The sequence below is a fragment of the Crassostrea angulata genome, chromosome 4 (genome assembly GCF_025612915.1).
Source record: "Crassostrea angulata isolate pt1a10 chromosome 4, ASM2561291v2, whole genome shotgun sequence".
Lineage (NCBI taxonomy): Eukaryota > Metazoa > Mollusca > Bivalvia > Ostreida > Ostreidae > Magallana > Magallana angulata.
The window spans coordinates 10,984,724-11,007,611 of NC_069114.1; the positions used below are offsets into that span (position 1 = coordinate 10,984,724).

Sequence of the window (22,888 nt, forward strand, 5' to 3'; positions counted from 1 at the left end):
AAATGAATTCAGGTGGTAGATCTCTAAATATGGGCTGCTTCCATTCATGTAGTAATACAGTTCAAAGCAATAATCTTTGTCTACAAAGAAATAAACACAAAATTAAATTTTACCATGTTATTATCAATCATTATTTTTAAAAATTGATATTGAAAAAAAGAAAAGTAAATAATGGTACCTTGAATTTTTCAAGATAGCAAATGAAAATGTATCGACACTGTATAATATTTTTCGTAGTGACATTTCATTCAACAATTAACAATATAATTTATTTATCAAACAATGCTAATGCCGGCGTGTTTTTTTTTCGTTAGTTTTTAATAATTATTTACCAGAGAGAAAATTGTCCGGTGAACGAAGGATGAATGAGGCTCCTGGATAAATAAAGGCATATCGAGATGTTCCTTCAGTCGCATAACTCGGTTCCACTGACCACGAACCCTAAATAAACAGAGAAGTTTTTAGTCATTTATAACAAGTATGTTATGCAGATTCTAATCATCCATCCTCAGATGCTCTAAGATGCTTCATTAGTGATGTTGATAAACTAAAGAACTTGTATCAATATGATGTTTTCATTAATTTAGAATAAAAAATTGAAATCTCTTGTAAATATTCTTGATTTTTTTGCCATTTACTTGCTGAAGTAATGGATACTAAGTTATCTACTTACAGATCGTGTATAAATGGCGCCATAAGCATTCATCCAACATGAATTAGTTTCAAAATCACAGAGATGTGTACTTCCGGTTGGTGGTGACACCGTTGTTGTTGTGGTAGTAGTGGTAACCACTGTTGACGCTAAAAGACAATTCATCGGGGTTTTTTAAAATAAATGAGGAACAACGATTTAGGATTGATTCATTTTTAACAAAATCAAAATTATGAATAAGATGTGTTTGTTATGTGTGTTATTATATCCTTTCGAAACATATCTATTTCCTAAACCTATTTTACTAAAAAGTTATAGCAAAAATATGTAACAAACAAACAAAGCATTTAATAAACTTAGACCTATATGGAATAGATTGTTTTGGTGTCTTACTTTCACAGTTGGGTCCTCCCCAATTTGGTGGGCAGTCGCAAGACACGCTATTACCAATGACTGAACAAGTTCCACCATTTTGGCAGGGATTGGGTTGACATGATTGAACAGGGACATCACAAATAGTTCCCGTCCAACTTGCAGTGCATGTGCAGTCATACGTTGAGCCAGTTACACTGCAAGTTCCGGAATTTAAACATGGATTTGGATCACATGGGTTGGAAGAAGATCCTGATAAAAGAGATATTGATAAGTTTTGATGGATCACTTTGAAATTGAATTCTTTGTATTATTGAAATACTGTTCCTGTACTGTTTAATGCTCTAAAACACCTACCTCCTTCAGCTGTGAACTGGAGTTTAAACTTTTGACCTTGAGATGATTGAATATCCTTTCTGACTCGGCTGTCGAATTTTACAAGCATCAAGTTTCTCTCTCCGTCATTAGTGGTGGTATACACCTGGTTGTTAACAGTATTACATTGTCTGGAAGTAAGATTGACAAAATCAATGTATTTTTTCAGCTAAAATATATAGTAAAATTAAGAGTCTCGAGACACATTTTATAAAGTTATATAAATATATATTTAGATACCTGATACCACTTTGTCCAACCATGTTGTATCTTATCTCGATCCAATGATGGCATTCCGAGTTAAAATTGTTTCTTGCCAAATCTAGCTCCTGGATATCAAGTTTGATGTTTGATCCAGTGGGGCCCTGTGAAAATGTTTAACAATCATCTGAATAAATTCAAAATGAGAAAACATCTTAAGTGCACAACTAATTTTAAGAGAAATACAATTAGTAGAAGTGCATGTTCAACCACCCCTTATTTGAAAACTGGATCTTAAAACATGCATGTATATTGTTAACATCATATTTGATGTCGGGTGTTTTTTTGCTCCTCGTTGATGGCACGGTTGTCTTAAAGTATTACATTTTAAAAGAAAATATAACGTCAACATAAGTATACATGTAGTAATTTTATGAAATAAATATGAATTAGATCACATACCCTTACAAGCCAAACACATTCCTTGTCGGTTGTGACTGTGTTTGGATAATTAGGAGATTCAACGATATGCTGCTGTCCAGAATTTAAGTTTATTACTCCACCACATCCTTTTTAAAATTCAAAAAAGAGTGTTTTGTTACAATCCAATTCTTAAATAAAAATCCGTTGATGTGTTAAAACAGTTTAAGCTCCTGTTTTTATGGTTTGAGTGTCGATTACAACAATTTGCAGTTTTGGCCTTGACTCTACTTTATGATCGGAGAAATTAAATACCATAAAAAAATCAAATTTAGCAAAAAGCTTTTTTCTAAAGTTATGTCCTTTTAATCTTTATTTATTTCGTTTTTGAAAACCATTCTGCTTTTTTTGTTCCCTAATGTTTTTACATTACCATTTGACTGCATGCATCATAAATTTACCTGTGTCCGTTTGAACCTGTTCACAGGTAGAGCCAGTAAGTTCAGAGGGACAAAGACACTGACACGTGTGGGCCACAAAACCCTCGTTTTGACAGCTAGGCGGACTGGTACAAGATTCTGTTGAAAACAGTGATAAAATACAATAAATAAAAGAATGCGTATAGATAATTTTAACTATGTACGTTAGTGTTCTACCATTTTAAATAGTAATAATATAATTTTTTTTATTTATTTAATCATTCTGCATGTATAGTATCGTAAATAGACATTTAAAATTGTTTTAGAGGAGGGAGGTCCTAATCTACATGTTTATGCATTTGAATCCTTTTAATATGTTATTGGGGGTGTTTTTTTTTTTTACAGAAAGGGTGCAATTATTATCATTGTGTCGGATACATTTGCAACACGTACCTGTGCATTGATAAGCAAGAGTTATTTCCTTTATGTCATTATGGGTGAAGGTTTTGGCGGTATCTATCAATACTTCTAGTCTAGTATCCTTGAGTTTCATCGTCTTTCCTCCGTTTTGGGAAAATGACTAAAACAAATTGAACAATAGTTTTTTTTATCAAAAATTAAAATATACATCTATTATTCATATGCTTTGTTTAAAACGCAAGACCACAAGAGCTGTGTATTTTTTTTCTTATATTTCTAATAATAACACGTGGTTTAAAAGAGTTTCAAAATTTGGAGGTTCAATCATTCTTTAATAAATACATGGAAGGGTTGTTATAACTCACTGTTAATGGGTACTGCATGATAGATTCCACGTCGTATGGAGTTCTGTCATGGGTGTTGCTAATGTCAAAGTTGTTCATTGCATTGCTTGGAATGTTGTTAGACAATATTTCGATGTATTGATCACGATCAGTTCGTTGTTGCTCGTGCATCTGACCAATAGCGTGCATTAGCTCGTGGATGACGGTTTTTGTCTGAAGAAAAAAATTTGTATATAAACAAAAACAAATCTCAGTACTAAAAGTGGTAAGAAACTAAATATATTTTTTAAAATATTACCTATGCAAGGATTATATATCTCAATGACAATATTTAAGCAAGGCTAGAAATCATGGGATAATTATAAATAGGTTGTTATCTTTGTACAAATATCTTTGTTAATAGGTTACATAAGTAATTTAACCTCTGAGCATTGTGGGTCCTGTAAAGTCACTTGCTGTGCAGTGAATGATGTTCGTCCAACGTACGAAGAGCATCCTTGACTGTAGAAAAGAAGTTTCATTTGAAATTGGACCAATGTATTATTTGCAGCTAGTTATTCTGCTACCATGCATATGCTTTTAAAAGTGCTCTTAATCTCGGAGGAATTTCTAAAATTAAATAAAGGTCACTGTTTTTGTTATTCACTTAACATGTACAGAATGAAAAGGTAGAACATCAAAGTTAAAAGTTAAAAAGGTTTTTAAAAAGGTTAAACTTGTGTACCCGTTTACAAAGGCTATGTGCGTGTTATGGGGAAGGCTTGGTCTCTGACTGTTTGGGACAAACTGAAGGCATGTCATGTCATGGAAGTCTTGAATTCCTTCCTGTATTCCATTGTTCATTTGCGCAGAAACTATCAATTCAAAAATACCATTAGAATCTGTCCTTTTTTCGTATATTTTACAGTAGTCTTTTTTATCAAATATTTTGCGATAAGGAAATGTTAAAAGTTTTCTGTATTTCATTTTTATCTGAGCCAGTCAATTCAAAAATATTATTATAATACATTCCTTTTAACGTACATTGTAGATTTGGAGTGTTCCATTTTTGAAATGCTAGAAGTCTTTTGAAAAGAATTTTAAGCCCGTACAAAACATCTTATTGACTTGCTTTTAATATAATCACCGCAGGGGCTATTCTGTAGTAATTAAGATCTTGATATATTTCTTTAAATTTGTCATATTTGTTTTGATATGATGTTTTATCATTAATAAATGTGTTTGTATTCTGACGAAATGATATACTCACATCCAGTTTGTATTGTGTATGGAACGATCTTATTTTCCCAAAGGTTTGAGGTAGTCAGGAAGTTTCTTTTCTTCTGTAATAAAAGCAATTATTGTTGAAAAAAATATTTTTATCTCACAAACATTTACAATGCTTATGATAATTAATTTCAGCGTTAACAATATTAATTTACTATTTTAAGAACAACAATTCGTTGTGTTGTTTCATTTAGTTATATATTTGCTCGATTTCGATTCTGATATTTTTTGGTATCTTATAAATAACAAACATTTGTTTTAAAAAAAAATCTTTATCGCGCCTTAGCTTTTAGATTAACTTACTCTTCGTTGTCCTGATTTCTACAACAACAACAACATAAGAAAATGAATAAAATGAATGGATATGTCATACGGTCACCTTTCAGTTACCACTAGGCCACTTTAAGCTGACTGAATGACAGGGTTCATCATGTGGGAATATCATTAATGCAAGCTTAACTTGAATAAAACCAAAATTACACATTGCCTTATGTATACTAACCGGTGCTTCTAAATGACGATCTAATTCGGTAATCTTAACCGAAGATTTTCTGCTTGGCTTAATTCCCCGTGGCTGAAAGATATTTTAAGCATTAGCTTTATGTGATTATAATTACTGATGTTAATTTCGATCTAAAAACATAAATAGTTTGTTAAGTTGATAAGAATTTTTGTTTTAAGAAGTGCTTAAAAGTCTAAATTATGCTTTTTTGCTGTTAGAAAAAGACCTTATGTGGTATTCCTTTGTCGTCAAACACTATCATGGTTTGAAGAAGAGCAGCGATAGGTGAATCTTGATCGTTTCGGTCCTTGATAAAAACAAAAACAAGATTTAGCCATATCGTCAGATTCTCGAGGATATATCCACGCCCATATTTGATATGAAAATACATCAATTTTTTTAAAATACTTTCGATTTCTTAAACGATGTTTTAAGATGCATATTGTAAGTTTTTTTCGTCTTAAGATATGTACAAGAACTTTTCTATAAACAGACCAAACTAGATTTTTATAAACGTTAATTAAAATGTTAAACTCAATCAACTACATGGTTATTAGTCACACAAATGCACCAAAATCACATAATTATATAATGAAAAAAAGTTTAATGTTATTTATTTTACAATGATATCATTATTCAAAAGCTCGTCGCATGAAAAAACAAAACAAAAAAAAAAACCAAAACAAAAAACCAAATACCCATTCATCAAACAGTCGAGGGTGCCAGTTTCCAGCTTGAGTCAAGACATCCCAAATATTCCAAACGAAAGTCGGTGGTAGTTCAAAGTTACCAGCTCTGCTTACCGCTGCAGTTACAAACACTTTCATGAGTTCTTTATCAACTATTGGTTTAATTTTTGTGTGTCAACTCAAACTTACTAACTTTAACGTTTTAACAAATGCCTGTGTTTTGTCTTTTGAGTTTTCTTTTTGCAATAAAGTACAAATTAGTTTTATTTTCATTGTGAAATGAAATGTAAATTAAATTAAAAATAAAAACACCTTTAAAGCAGAGATAACAAGTTTTTAAATACACTAACAACAATCTCTTTGCTTCGTAATGTTTTTCAGGTTGAGTAAAGATGAGAGTGATAAGATCTTAAGGGGTTTATTTTTCTGTACACATAATGTATTTATGTAACGACTTCCTCGCACTTTTATTGTTACGATTATATTTTTTCCTATCTTCATTTTGGAATTAAGATTTTTTAGATTGAAATATTGTGGATTTTGTAAAAATACACTGTACAATAAACATTATACTTTTTTTTTCAACAACACAACATCGTTTTCAAAACGGACCAAAGATATAATCCCTATTCAAAGTTTGTTTAGATTTTTCCGTGTTTTTCCTCATGGCAAAGAGAAATGAAATTGAAAATTACCAACTATCTGAACTGAAGTTAATAAGGAAAATAAAATACAATTTAATTTTTAGAAATTACCTGTCAAAAATGCATTCGATGATATTTCGCTTCTATTTAATATACTAAAAAATTCTCAAAAAATAGGTACATGTGCACTCTCTGATTTCATTTCATATTGAAAACATATGCCTTGTTGGGCCTTTAATTAAGAAGAAAGAATACATTGTTTTGGGGTTTTTTTAATTGTATTTCGTACAGGTGCACGTAAATGTAGAATAGCAATCTCGCGATACTAACTGAAGTTTTTCGTACCGGAGTAAAATAAGTATACAATAGTCTATCGGAAATCCATTTTTCTATCTCTTTTTTCATTATTTTGTTTGACCAAGCTCCAGCAAATGATTTTTAACATCTTCTTTTAATCAAATAGTATTGAATATAAGATAATCAAACCGAAACATTTTACAAGATTATTAAAAAGACAGGAGTTACTTACCTCGAGATGATTTGTTTAAAGGCAGGGCAGCAACCGCTGTGATGCAAAGGAGTATTGTTGATACCAGTTTCTGCATGGTCGTGTCGATTTAAAAGTTGTAACAACTTCTTTCGGATTTCTGACCGTTTGATTTTTAGCTCTCCTTTTTATACATGTTTTAGACCCACCCATATCCTTTGTTTGTCGCTATCGTCTTTATCGAATTAAAAATATCATGTTTTTATGGGGTCTTTTTAATCTTAAGACGCATTTTTAAAAATGCAATTAAATTTGAAAAGTACATATGATATCATTGTTTGCCATATTGAATAATGACGTTGGGTAAAGTGCAAAAGATTAACTTGTTTTTTTTTTAACATATCCAGTTCCGGTGTTTACATATTAAGAAGTTGTTGTTGTGATTGCGCATGCACTCTTTCTGTCTACGAAGAACTCTCTATCAAGCACATGAAAGCAAAAACTTACCTAGCGAGAATATATGTATACCACTGTCCAGTATTTGTAGTAGCAGTAATTTTTAATATTCATTAGGTGAGGTAGGGGGTATATCTTCGATAAGTATAATGCATTCATAAATTCGATGTTTCAATTATTAGGACTGTTTTGCAATGTAGATTCTTCATTTGAAAGAAACAAATCTATGTAAACCTACGTAATTTTTAGATGATTAATAATTTATTGCGGTGTCTGAAAATTTCGTATGCATTTAATGGGAAAATGTATTCAAAATATCTCATTACTCGGGCTTTTATTTGTAACACCGTACCAAAATCTGTTTAATGATAGTAAAAAAGGTTACATAATTATAAAGTTAGATATAGATTGTATTAGCATATAGAATAGTGAAAAAAAATATATTTATCATGTTGAAGAATCTTAAAACTCATATATTTGTCACTTTTTGTTGAGGACACAGTTCTTAAAACCAAACACGTCTTTCAAATTTTCATTGTTCTTTGTAAAACACTACATCGCCATTGCAATTGTATCATCATGAAACGTCCAACAAATCGAAACCTCATGTTCAAAAAAATGCAATTATATTTTTGTTTACCTCTATGGACCACGTACTATACTTTAAAGTACGTATTAAGTATAACACATTTTCAATCTTATTAGCAGATATTTATCAAAAATAATCTTAAATCATTTTTGTTTACCAAAGGGATGACCGATTTTTTATCGCGTATTTTTATTGGAATAAAAATAAAAACACACAGATCGAATCATTTATTGTACAAAAACTAGCCTGGTACAAAGTGTAGAAGGCCGTCATACCCGACCGGAGCGGAGAGGAAACAGGCCAGGCTCTAGTAAACATTCGTAATTCACTCGACTGATCTTGTTAAAGTACATTTTTGCTTTGTAAAACATTAAATTTGGGTACGGTATAAACATGTTACGAAAAAAAACACTGCACGGTAAATTAAAGTACATTTAAATTGTAATGAAGAAATTATTATATCTGAAACTGTTAATTTTGAAGTCATGACTAATGTTTTATATTAATTAACCTACCTACTAATAATTTTTCTGACTCTTATCCAAAACACATTGCAAAAACCATTATTAATCCTTTATATGAAATTATAAATTGCATATAATATTTTATTAATATGTACATGATATTATTTGCAAAATACAACCACCTCTAGACGAAATAATGATGTAACAAAGCATATACATTAATCAAAGAAACGTCAAGCATTTATCAAACTTTATAGGTATTTTCAAAGTGTTTTTCTATCAGTATTTGTTAAAGCCATGTTGTATGTTTTTATAATTTTTTTTAAATCTGTATGTTTGGGGGGGGGGGGGGTGTTTTTTTTTTTGTTTTGTTTTGTTTGTTTTTTTTTTTGTATACTTTAAATCATCTTTTGAGGCATTTATGCATGTGTTTGTACTGTCCTTACTACGTTTGAATTCAAATTTATATTTTAACATTTGAGATAGGAGATCCTGTAAATTTATATGTTAAGTAATGTTACAGTAAAAGCCTTTTTTGTTTATTGTAGGAAACCTTTGGACTTTCATTGTCAAATTGCATTTAATATCTTGTTTTTTTTTTTAATGCAAATTAAGTAATGCGTGTACGTGCTTAATGTTTATTTAACGATATTCAAAAATATTTAATGCAAAATTGAAATGATTATATATTTGCAGTTGCTGATAAAATGTAAAAGTGTTCTGTAATGGCCGATGTAATATTTAACATCTCAGTGCACTAACACAGCAATAAGACTAATATGTTCAAATTTTACCTCTACTTTTAAATATTGCAGAAAAAAGGACATATGTACTCTTATTTGTTATTACATAAAACAACTGTTTTCCAGTTTTGACACAACAATTTCATTCCGCTGATTTTTTTTTTCAAAACATATCTGTAGATTTTGTTACCGAGGACACTATTTATTTGTTTTGATCTATAGAAAAACAAGTTAAATTAAAGGATGCGTTGTAATCTTTGATTTTTACGTTAAACTTCATTTAAAATCTTCTTTTGATTTTAATTAAGATTCCAGCAATTTATTTTGATGGGATGTACACCAAGTGGTATTATAGCCATAACTGTCTTTCTTGCGTTTAAACCGATCTGACATATCAAAAAACCCCAAACAAGATATCAAATGTAAACTGCGTTGTTGGATTTTCTTTGTTTATTACTAATAATTGAAATTTTAATTGATTGAAACCTGTCTACCGACGTTTATTACTACAGAAAAAATTATCTAAGCTTAAACATATAAAATGTGACTGTATGTTTAATCAATAAGCATATTTTAACTAAGCAGAAGATTTATGAAGTGGAAAAGGGTCTACTTTACAACAAATTTGTTTAATTAGACTACTAAAACCATCTCAGCACATACATAGAGATGCATATGATTATAAAGTCTACGTTGTTTGCATTCAATGAGTGACTCGAATAAATTTGTTTTGAATGACTTTTTGTTACAAAAAACATCCGCTGAATGTTAAATGCAGGCGTTCATATTTTATTTATATGAAGGTTGATAATCATTTAAGTAAAGAATCTATACATCTAATAATCATAAAAAAAAATTTCTAATATTACACTTATCTATATTACATCGTCAGATACATTTATATTACTAACTAAAAATGAATTGTTGAAAACGAAACAAAACAGCAAAATGAGAACCAGTTGGCACTTGTAAATACAAATTAAACCGTAATGATTATATCCAATTACATGATAATTAGTTTTTTCTGTATTTATTTTCTAGTAAAGAATAACCACTGCTAATTTTAATTCATTAAGGTATTATATATATATATATATATATATATATATATATATATATATATATATATATATATATATATATATATATATATATATATAATATATATATATAACAATTTTCGTCAATTTAAATACCTTTATGATATATAGATACATATGTTTATATGTCTGGTATTTGCATTGTCTTTCGCATTTACTACTGTTAACCTCTGTCTGACATGGACGAAAAATCAATCTTTTAAAATTCTTTTCTCCATTCTTTCCATGTAAATCAAGCTATTGTCGACATCTGCTAACAGTAACAATACAGTACAATATAAAAAGTAACAACTATTGCTTTAGAATAAATACTTACAGATTTATTACATACTATCTAGTAATAGTAAAATATATTTTGCATGCAACTTAAAGATACAAATGGCAATATACACTGCAGATAAATTGATATATATATATATATATATATATATATATATATATATATATATATATATATATATATATATATATATATATATATAATATATATATAACAATTTTCGTCAATTTAAATACCTTTATGATATATAGATACATATGTTTATATGTCTGGTATTTGCATTGTCTTTCGCATTTACTACTGTTAACCTCTGTCTGACATGGACGAAAAATCAATCTTTTAAAATTCTTTTCTCCATTCTTTCCATGTAAATCAAGCTATTGTCGACATCTGCTAACAGTAACAATACAGTACAATATAAAAAGTAACAACTATTGCTTTAGAATAAATACTTACAGATTTATTACATACTATCTAGTAATAGTAAAATATATTTTGCATGCAACTTAAAGATACAAATGGCAATATACACTGCAGATAAATTGATATACAATCTACGTGTTGTTGGTTTGTTGTTTTTTTTTAAAAAGACGAAGATAAAAAGCAACAGAGGAATCAGGAATATTTTACTTTTGCTTCGATGCAATCATTATTTTAAATGCAACAATAAAGTTTCTAAAGCAATACCAGTTACATTTTTCGTGAAGTTTGATTGATAAAGTTATGCTGTGGACAGAAATGACAAAAACAATTTTGTTTTACAAAGTCTGTATGGTTTTTTGTTCTGGATAGGGAAAGTCATTGGGGGATGGGCTTGACGCAAAATTAATAAAATAATGTCCCATAGTCTAAAATACGATTTACTTGTTATCAGTATTTATACTTAATAAGATTATTATCTAAACGGTTAGAGTAACGTTAAAAAATATGAATTATCGGAATAGTCTATCAATACAGCGAAAATAAAGAATATAATACAGTTTGGTTCAATATTCAGTTTTTAGCATCGATGTGACAGAAAGTGGTTAGTGAAATAGACTTGTAGTTTTGTCAGGCGCCCTATTCCTTTGTAGCACTTGGGTACCTTTTCAAACATGTACTGAAATAGAAAAGAACATGGAAAGTATTTATCGAAATATATTTGAAAATAACCGATACAGATATACGTCTTAAATGAATAAAATGAACCCCGAACTAGCATTTGATTTTAAAGTAATAATATGTACAATGTATTGCCTGATTAATAAACTCAACACTACACGACTGTTAAGTTAATTTTCTGAATCACTAAACAAATTGGTTTAAATATTTGTTTTAATTAAATAAATTTGTAATGGTTAATTAAAACCTATGCCACATTGTACTTGAAATAGCAACCACACCTTCAACAGTCCTTTGTCTGGATGCTCTAAGTTTGGGGATGAGAAGTCCATCTTCCACAACATGGCAAACCCAGTCAGACGTCCTTTGTTGTAGTTTAGTAGAAGAGGAAACTGGGCTTTGCAGTCCTGGTCTTCGTGAAAGTTGTATGAATAGATCTTCCCTGTATCATATAAATATATTTATGAATTCATATTGGTATATAAAACAAACTTATTGAAATAAAGTAATACTTTACCTTGAAATCACAATGACGACAGAGACTGTTACAAAGTATTTAATGCAACTATTGAAGATGAATTAAAGTGTCTTCTTTCTTTTGTCAACTACTTTAAACTAAGCAAACATCTTAAGTGAAGAAATACTGCTATAGAAATAGCATTCGGATTAATTTAATTGTCAATATAGTCCAGTAGTTTTATGATTTTGGTAAAAGATTTCCCTAAAGATATTAAAGTATTGATTCCTTGTAGCTTATCATTCATTTGATTTTTTTTTTCATTTATGACGGAAAGTATTAAATAACCTTAAATCAATGAAAACTAAGAAATGTGGTTTATCGGAAATGATTTTTCTAAAAGAGAGTAGAAGCAATTTATTCATTCCTATGTAAAGGATTGTCACCTTGAGTCCAAAAGCACTTTTCTGCCTTCCATGGATGATTTTCCTGTAACTTTTGTTCGTCACGTGGTATTTCGATGACTGAATTTACCCCTGTTCCATTTTGCATGTAAAATCCGGAACCCGTACCGAAATGTTCAACTTCGTCCACTGTCTGCGCTTGCTTGGGATTACATATACGTTCTTTAAAAAAATGTACATGTTAATGTAAAACTGTCATTAGTTTTGTCTGTTGTCTTCATTTAAATAATTGTTCCAGTCTGATTTTTCTTTCATTTTTATTTATGTTTCATTGTTCTTTCATTTTAATACGGAATAACATTTCAACGATAAATTATTCTCGTCTATTTTTCAGAGCTTTAATGAATACATGTCCATTAATGTCTACCAGTATTTAGGTTTAAATTACCTGGTTTAATGAAATAAACTGTAAAGAATAAGAACTCCTCGTCTTCAACATACGGATACAGCAATGGTCTCTTCAGTAATACTTCCATTTGATCTTTTGAAAACTCTGGATTCTTTGTTGAAGATCCTCCTTGGGGATTTGTAAAAGATGTTTCAGGGGTATTATTATGTGTCCCCGAAACGTGGGTACGTGTTTCATGGAAGGTGGTGGATGACCCCGGGATAGGTGAAGATGTAGCCGGAAAGAGAGTTTTTGTGTCTGTAAATGGTGTGGGAGTTCCCGGGGAGTGCGTTGGTGTTCCTGTTAACATCGAAGGTGTTTCTGTAAACAACATGGGAGTTCCTGTGGAGTGTGTGGGCGTTCCTGTAAACAATGTGGGTGTTTCTGTAAACAATATTGGTGTTATTGTGGAGTGCGTGGGTGTTCCTGTGGATTGTGTGGGTGTTCCTGTGGAGTGTGTGGGTGTTCCTGTTAAAAAAGTAGGTGTTCCTGATTGGCCTGTAGATTGTGTGCTTGAACCTAGTGTTGTTGTACTAAGACCTGATGGTGTTGTACTTGAACCTTGTGTTGATGTTGATTGTGTGCTTAAACCTAGTATTGATGTTGATTGTGTGCTTGAACCTAGTGTTGATGTTGGTTGTGTGCTTGAACCTAGTGTTGTTGTACCTAGATCTGATGGTGTTGTACTTGAACCTTGTGTTGATGTTGATTGTGTGCTTGAACCTAGTGTTGATGTTGGTTGTGTGCTTGAACCTTGTGTTGTTGTACTAAGACCTGATGGTGTTGTACTTGAACCTTGTGTTGATGTTGATTGTGTGCTTAAACCTAGTATTGATGTTGATTGTGTGCTTGAACCTAGTGTTGATGTTGGTTGTGTGCTTGAACCTAGTGTTGTTGTACCTAGATCTGATGATGTTGTACTTGAACCTTGTGTTGATGTTGATTGTGTGCTTGAACCTAGTGTTGCTGTTGATTGTGTGTTTGAACCTAGTGTTGTTGTACCTAGAGTTAATGGTGTTGTACTTGAACCTTGTGTTGATGTTGATTGTGTGCTTGAACCTAGTGTTGTTGTACCTAGTCCAGATGGTGTTGTACTTGAACCTAGTGTTGATGTGCTCGATGCCGGTGACGTGCTACTCGTTTGGACTTGTCTTCGTATACGATGAAGTGTTTCCTTGGCACTTTTGTCATGTGATTTAGACTGCATCATTATTTTTTCATCGTCTTTCCATACTCCAATAGATTTTATAATTTCGCCATCCTTTTCTAAAATCTTTTTAGGAATCTAAAATATTGTAATTTTTCAATCTGACTCACAAAAATTATAATTTTAATTCTGATGAAATTTCATGTATGTCATTTTAACCTTATACAACATTCTCTTCATTTAACCTTAACAACAATCTCTAAATATGGTGCACAACATTTTGTCACATTCTGTAAAACTCACTGCAGTTTGCATTCCAGCTACATAGCCATTGGTGTCATATATGAGGACAACGCTGGGGTCATTGTTTTTCCAGTAGCGTCTACCAGCAAATTTAGCTCGACTTTTTCTTCCTTCCCTCTTAGCCTGTTCGATTTCTGTAGTTAAACATCAAAATTGATATATTTGAAAACTAAAGTGCAAAACAATGCGCAGCCGCTAAAAGTGTTACATTGTTTCAAGCAATTCTAAGTAACCGTTCATTGTGCGCGTATGGAGTTCTCATGGACATAATTGTAATAAAACACAAAAGTAGTACATACTTCATTCAATTTATGTGAAATAATCTATTAGTTTAAGATGGATTTTTTCAGAATTGGTAAAAGAACTATATAAAGTTAAATTTGGCCCCCATAATTTGCCATTATTTAAGTGCTTTGGGTACAATAAAATGTTAACTTAATTTTTAGAATAGTTGATATAAATATATTTTTCATCTATTCATTTGATTTATTTGCACTCAATGGTAGTATATGACGTCAAAAATGATGCCATTTCTATAATTCAATCAAAATCAGCTAAAAATTGGCAATTTTCTTATTTATTTACGAATGGGAAATATAGAGTGCATGCTTGAACAAGGAATTTTTTTTGTCACTTATTAGTCTTGGCTAGATACATCTCTGATTAAAATATTTTGTTTGTTCAAGCATGCACTCTATGTTTTCGGAAGGAAAAACTGCTTGAAATGCAGAAATGGCGGGAAGATTGTCTTTGCAATGGCACATTTCTAAATTATGGGCACTTGAACCAAAATGAATATTATATAAACACATCACATACATATTTGTACAAGGAAAACAATGAATTATAGTAAAATGATGATGTTCATTTTAGGGGGCCATTTTAGGCCAATATCATATAAAGTCCTTTGTCTATGTTTCCATAAGAATTATTTCTACATGTCATAAAATTAAGTATGGATTTGTTATATTTAAATATTTTAGAGATATTAATAATGTCTTGGTACAAAGGAAAATGTAGGTACATGTATATGTATTTTTTTTCTATTTAGCAATTGACAACAGGTGCTAATCTTGACGCCATGCATATTCTGGCTATTTTTAAATTCATGTTATCTTAAATATATTTTCATTTAAAGAAGCCAATAATTTGCAGGCCTTAATGGAAGTTCTCTTCAGCTTGTGTATTATTCTATTGTGTAATGATTTATTTTCTTACCTTGACATTCATCACGCAGCAAAGCAAATCGGCTATCGTGGGCATCAGAAACCTTTCTCGGGAGACTTCGAAAATTGTTCTCGCTAAATATATTAAGTCCCCATTTAACTGTAAAAAGGATATACTCATTTTTAATTCGAACAAGTATAAGGGAGATAAGAAAAGAAAAAATAAATTCGAATTTTTTGGTGTGTGTGTTTTTTTTTTTTACAAGAAACAGCTCTCAAGAAACAACAAAACAGGAAAGACGGGAAACGTTTCCGACATACCTCTTAGGCTGTCCCACTCGGGCCGATCTACAAGGTCAAAGGTCAAACATGCTGTATATTTTTTTCAAGAACTTGTCAAAAAAAGTTAAAGTAAAGTTAAAATCAAGTTGTTAATAATGAATCAATTTCCACTTATTGACAGCTTCAGTAGTTCAGTATTTAAGCTTTAAAGAAAAAATCTTTGAAATTGCCTTTTTTTGCGTCATATTGACGTTGCAAATGATTTTAAGTTTTCGCTGTTACAATGCTATATTTTTGTAGGAATGCCGGGACTAAGTTACTCTATGTTAGATTTAATTTGAACAGGAAGCTAAGCAACATTTTGTAAAAGTTGTTGGACGTTGAATCTTTACAGAAAATCGGGACAAGATTGGATCCATATGTAGTCTGTTGAATCCATTAATATCAAGGAAATTCGTCATAGAGAAATTAACCTCGATGTTTTAATTTCCGCATTCGAGTTAAAAAAAATTATTACACTTTTCGTACATTTCAATTCGCATGCATTAAAAGAAATTGTTAATACCTTAGTCGTGTCGCAAAGTTGAAGATTTTTTTACAGATAAAAAAAAATTTACAGTGTACATGTACAAGTGGATGAAACGTCAATGAAAATTAAACAAAAAATCAAATGAATCGGCGAAATCATTTTAATTGTTATGGATTGTCATTTTTGTAAGGTTCTTTAAGATGTAACTACGTAAAATTGGTACTAAGTATTAGGAATGAAAAAAAAACATGTGTAAGGGGTATCAACGAAATCAACGGAAAATGAACCCTTACAAATTTCAACAAGTCTACATTGTTAATAAAGTAATTTAATCTGAGTTATGAAACCTACAAAACATTTATACGAAATCAGAGAAATATAAACGAAACATTATTATTAATAACCTTTTTTAAAATGTGAATTTTTCACACATATCAGTAAAGAAAAATCATCATGCAAGTTATTACGGGCCGCCGGAAGGCGGTCCGTTATTTGATACACATTTAAATATTGTTACTGCGTTTCTGCGGGATAGTTCCTTTTTTAGTAGAATTATTACTATGCTTATTTTTATGAATTAAAAGGAAATTTGCATGTAGAAATATGTTTTATGCCTTTTAGAAATATCACATATTTTTTGTTTTACTCGTAAATAAAAAGAAGGTCATACTTAGTAGATTGTCATATTTCGCGCGTTTTTATCGAGACTATAATATTTTCGGAAAATTCCGGACATGCCGGAGTTCTTCATTCTTTTCAAAACGGTATGATGGACATACTAAAGACCTGAAATACTAAAGACCTTAATGAATGTCATTAAATTTTATATAAATGATATATTTGAATTTCTATGTGCCGTGTCAAATAAAATGTCTTTGCGTGTGTATTTATTATATTTCCATGTAAAATGTGGTAGAAAATATCATGAAATGACATTATATCAATTATTCACGCAAGAATATGACAGAAATGAAAATTTGAATTGACTGGAAATTTAAACTAATCCATTTTTATTTTATTATGAGGTCCCTTGAAATCATATAACAAACTAATAACAACAAAAAACCAAAATGGTTTGAAATACATAATCTCTTAGAGAAATTTCAAATGATGAGTTGGACTTTGTATTGGAGAAATGCACAAATCAATGTGTTCTCCATTACTTCATACTTTGGCAATGATCATGCAATTTTGGTTAGAAATGCTTACAGTAACGAAAGCGATTCTTTATGATAATAGTAAAATGTTAAACTTCAGAACAAGTTGCTGAAAGTATATCATACAACAATTTTTTTGGCGGCCCATTTGACGCTTGCGTCAATATGATTTCTTGTATTATCTTTAGGTATACTTACACCTGAAGTTGGGAGGAAGATTCCATGGCAGACCATATACCCCACTGAGTGGACCAACAACACAGAGAAGAAGTAAAGACGGCAGCATCGCTGGAGGCTGGGTATGAAATGCGTTCTCGTGAAGAACGAAAACAGGGTGTCCAGTTTTTTTGTGCAGCGCATCCGGGCATCCGGTATTCGGTACGTAAATAAACTATATTTCCGTTTGCATAGTACTTACACGTATTGTTTGCATGCACATGTACATGGCCAAATATGGTTTTGTTTTTTGACATCTCTCTATTTTTGTAACACTTGCTATGTCGAGTTACTTTATTTGCTGGAACATATTGTTGTATATACATATAATATCCGTAATACTTTTTGTACTTTTATTTTTATTTCTTATCAATTTTAGAAACATCCATGGCATCAAGAACTTTTTAACAAATAAACATCTAATTTATTAACTGTCAATATGTGCAGTAAAATTAGTGTCATTATGTGTATACTGACCCACATGGTTTAGGGAAAGGCTACTTTATACGATGAATATAACTACATGTATACTAATACGCTGTAAAGTATTTATAAAGTTCTACGCATGGTATATTTTCATACAAACTTATACCGAGTGAGAACATGTATGATGGAGTGTTCCTTGTATAAAATTAATAATTAATGTCAATTGTAATTCAACATGAACGATAACTCGCGAGTCATTCAAGTCTTAGTCGGGAAAATGACAGTTTCTTGTTATATTTTGAAACTGCAAAACATTGTACTTAGATCTAAAAAAAAAAAAAAAAAATGTCATACATTTACATAGATGTACCTTAAAGAACCAATAAAAATTGATACACACAATTTTAACCTTTTAATCATGAGCAAAAAAAATTCAAAGTTTTGTAATGCAAGTCAGATATGTAGATAGATCTAAATGATGTAAGTTTAACGTATACATGTAATTTATTTTAATATACATAACATGCATATATTCTTAAGCAATATTAACCATAACTTTTTAAATATATCATATTCATAATTGCCGATCGTTTATGCCCATAAGCTTATTTTGTTCTATTTTACTCTAAATGAATTGTGAATATTTATTTATTATTGCATTCACATCTTAATAAAATTGCATGGTTATATAAAGATATTATAATTAAATTGATTACTCTTTAAATCTGACAACACCAGATAAGGCCAATCAATTCAAATACTGCATTCTATTTCAAAAGAGTGTACTTGCATTTTAAATCATTCATGTGATCTTGTAAAGGTAACGGCGAACAGGGAAATATTCCACAACCGAAACACGCCATTTTGGAACGTGACACTGAGTTTGTTTGAATAGACGGTAAGTTTTTCACTACATGTTCACTTAAGTGATTGCAATGTTACTTCTGAAATGGCAAAGAAAAAACACGTATATGAATTCATATGTACATGTATCTTTTTACTTTTCAATGATAAAAAATATTGGACACAAAAGAAGAGAAAGTAGTTAATCAGTGTTACTTTGAACTATAGTGTAAATAAATGTTTAGGAGTTCTTTTATACAGGTTTTTTTTTTCTTCATGGAATAGCAGTTTCTTAAACAACAGCATGGCATTATGTAGTCAAAAGGGGTTTAATATCAATATAATATAGAATGAATGTTCACGAAATTAAATGTCCCCACTGCCCATTTTATGTCGAGTAGCATTTTTCTGTACCTTAAAAATAAATCATTAAGTCTGAATATTCTTGTTTAGTGATTCCCGTCAATTGTTTAAAACGGCTGAATGTTTCTCTTAGCTTTCAGAATAGCAATAAAGTCAATAATGAATGCATACAGTTGTAGAACTTGATCTTCTACAGAAGCAAGAAAGAATAGAGACAATTAAATTCAATTTCTTTCCTTTGTTTTATCCTTTAACAATGGTTAGATACACACCGTGTTTTACTTATTTCTTTAATTAATGCAAAATCAGAGTACCCCAAAGTAAGATCTTCGCAATACATTTTCGACATTTTAACTTTAAATAAAAGATTCATACATATAAAGATTATATTTCACAGAATTCATATGTACTGTATTCCTTTTTTAGAATCCCTGACCATGGACCAATCCAACAGTGCCCAGGATGCTGTACGCTGCACCCTGTGTCAAAGTCCTGAGAACCTAGTGTTTTGTGAAGTTTGCCATACTCGTCTAGTATGTAAAAACTGTCATGAGAAATATCCATATGCATCGGAAAATCACACTGCTGTGATACATAAACAATACTTGACCAATTGCACAGACCGTTCACTAATGGATGAACCACAGTTTGGTTCTTTGTCAGCTTTATATTCTACAACAGAGGAAGAAATATACAATAGGTCACCCCAGGGAGCCGAGTCCTCTCCCCCAGACCGGTCACTGATGGATGTATCCCAGTTTGGTTCTCTGTCAGCATTATCGTTTACAACAGAGAAACAAGACTTCAGCATGTCGCCCCAGGGAGCCGAGTCCTCTCCCCCAGACAGGTCACTGATGAATGTACCCCAGTTTAGTTCTCTGTCAGCATTATCGTTTACAACAGAGGAACAAGACTACAGCATGCCGCCCCAGGGAGCCGAGTCCTCTCCCCAAGACCGGTCACTGATGGATGTACCCCAGATCAGCGCAACTTTGGACACAGAGTATGGATATCTTAACGGTGTTACATGTGTCAATAATAACGAAGTATGGACGTGTGGTAATGAAAACACAATGAAACTCTATAATCTCAAAGAGGAACTACTAAAGTCAATCCAAACAGAGTCAGGGAACGAGCCACGGGACATAACAGTGACAAAGGATGGGAACCTAGTTTATACTGATTACAAAAAAGGAACTGTGAACATAGTTCAGAACTCAACGGTACAAGAATCGATCAGTATACAGGAATGGAAACCTCACGGTGTGTGTACTACCTCATTAGGTGACTTCCTGGTTGTCATGGATAATATTCATAATGGAGAGGTAAAAGTCGTGCGTTACTCTGGCTCGACAGAAAAACCAAGTATTAAACCCGATGACAAAGGACAACCTCTCTATTTATCTACTGGTTACATTAAATATATCAGTGAAAATAGGAATCAAGATATATGTGTATCTAGTTATCAAGACCATGCAATAGTGGTGGTCAATCAGGCCGGAAAACACCGTTTTACATATAACGGCCCTCCATTTACTCCACCTTCCTTTTTCAAACCGTTCGGCATTGCTACAGACAGTCAGAGTCGGATCCTGACAGCTGACCGTGACAACCACTGTATCCACATCCTGGATCAAGACGGACAGTTCCTCCGCTACATTGATAACTGTGAATTACAGCTACCATGGGGTTTATGTGTGGACACTAGAGACAACCTCTTTGTGGCTGAGTGGTACACAAGAAAAGTGAAAAAAATACAATATTACACGTAAACTAACCTGTGTACTATATGTTTACAAACAACATGAGTACATGTATATTTTGTTTGCAGTGTACAAGTCAACGACTTATTTTACTTTTATATATATATATGGTCACAAAACCTCAATTCAAGTAATAAACGAGCCAACAACAATAAAGGCAACTAGAGCAAAGCTCGTTGCAAAGCAACGAGTGGGTTTTCCGCTAATGTCGAAAGCAACGCTAGAAGTACGTCTAAGAAGCAGAGTTCTTAATCTAGTAACAAAGAAACCTAAGTACAAAAAGATAAAAAAAAATCGAATGATTCTTGGTACAACTTAACATGATCCGAATGTTTTTAAGTACGACTTAACCAAAAACCGTTAACCATTTCAAGAACGACTTAACAAAAAAAAACAATGTGTTTAAGTACGACTTAACAAATTTGACTTCATTTTAGGTACAAGTTTACTTTACCTAGAACTAACATCTTTTTTCTTAACCCAGAATGCAAAATTTAAATTTATGTAAAAAATCAATTTTGTTTAAAACATAATTCTGAGCAACTTTTCCTCTTCACAGCTTTTCAAAAGGTTGACCTTTCGTACTGTGTGCTCGTTGCGTCATTAATTGTCAGAAACTTATCGATGTAAAGTTTACTTTACTGTACTTCTGTGAATATTTTCTATGTAAAATTACTATGAACCAGACAACATTGAAATGGTGAACATTTCAAAGGGCCCCCCTTATGTTATTTCAGAGAATTTTGCTTTGACCTTGACCTATAACTTGAAATTTTTCCAGCTGGCATATGCATAGAACTTTTAATTCAATTTCATTCCCCCTAACATACATGCATTTTTGTTCAATCTGACCAAGATGTAGCATATTTGGAAAATAATCTACTATCTAAAACTAATTTTAAAAAAATCTGCTATGACCTTCACATTGACAGACTTGGTTCAAGGTCACTGCACGCCATTAACCAATAAACTCTGTAAAGGTAAAATATTAGCCAAATAGGGGCTAAAAGGAGAGTATATCTATGCTCTTAAAATATGGATTTTTGTGTGATCTGATATGACCTTAACTCTTCATCTACAAATATCATTCGAGGTCATTGCATATATTTTGAACAAAGGCATCATGTGGGTGAAGTATGAGGCTGAATGGAGCAAAGGGAGAGAAGATATACTCCGGACAAGGATTTTTAAAAATATAATTCTGGTATGACCTTCACAGTTTCTTTTCACTGAAAATAGGTTCAAGGTCACTACACACCCTTTCACCCTTTACTCAAAAGCTCTGCTTATGTGAAGTCTGAGCCAAATAGGGGTTAGCAGAAATTATATATGCTCTCAAAAAAGGATTTTTGCATGATCCGATATGATCTTCACCCGTTACCTAGAAATTTCATGCAAGGTCACTGCACATCGTTTAACCATAGAAACACTCTGTGAGTATTAGCCAGATTGGACCAAAGGGAAAAAATATATGCCCCAGACAAGGATTTTATATATATAATTCTGCTATGACCTTAACCTTATACCTAAAAACATGGTTCAAGGTCACTGCACATCCCTCAACCAAAGGAACCCTGTGGATGAGGTATGAGCCAGATTGGGCCAAGGGGAGAGAAGCTATGCTCCTGTCAAGCCATCTCGGATGGACAGACGGACAAATTGATCACTAGAAGGCGCCCGCATAAATATGCCTTTTTATCTAATTTAAAATAGTATCCATGCTATCTGCCCATGGTGAATAGTCATCAAAACCATTCATCAGCAGAATTTGATTTCCCTCCTTTTTAAGGTGGTATGGGACATCTGTCGATATTAATGTGGATTAAAGTACTATATAATTGAAAACTTTTCACCAGTTTA

General features: G+C 31.6%; 1 protein-coding gene and 1 pseudogene across 1 annotated transcript; one reads left to right on the plus strand and one right to left on the minus strand.

Annotated features, from left to right (window-relative positions):
• Window positions 1-713: 713 nt before the first annotated feature.
• LOC128180933 (uncharacterized) lies at window positions 714-17,777 on the minus strand (annotated as a pseudogene).
• A 1,060-nt stretch (window positions 17,778-18,837) lies between these two features.
• LOC128181752 (tripartite motif-containing protein 2-like) lies at window positions 18,838-21,183 on the plus strand. Its single transcript, XM_052850268.1, has 2 exons — window positions 18,838-18,957; window positions 19,692-21,183. The coding sequence occupies exon 2, from the start codon at window positions 19,703-19,705 to the stop codon at window positions 21,035-21,037; it is 1,335 nt and encodes a 444-aa protein (XP_052706228.1). The 5' UTR covers window positions 18,838-18,957; window positions 19,692-19,702; the 3' UTR covers window positions 21,038-21,183.
• Window positions 21,184-22,888: the final 1,705 nt, after the last annotated feature.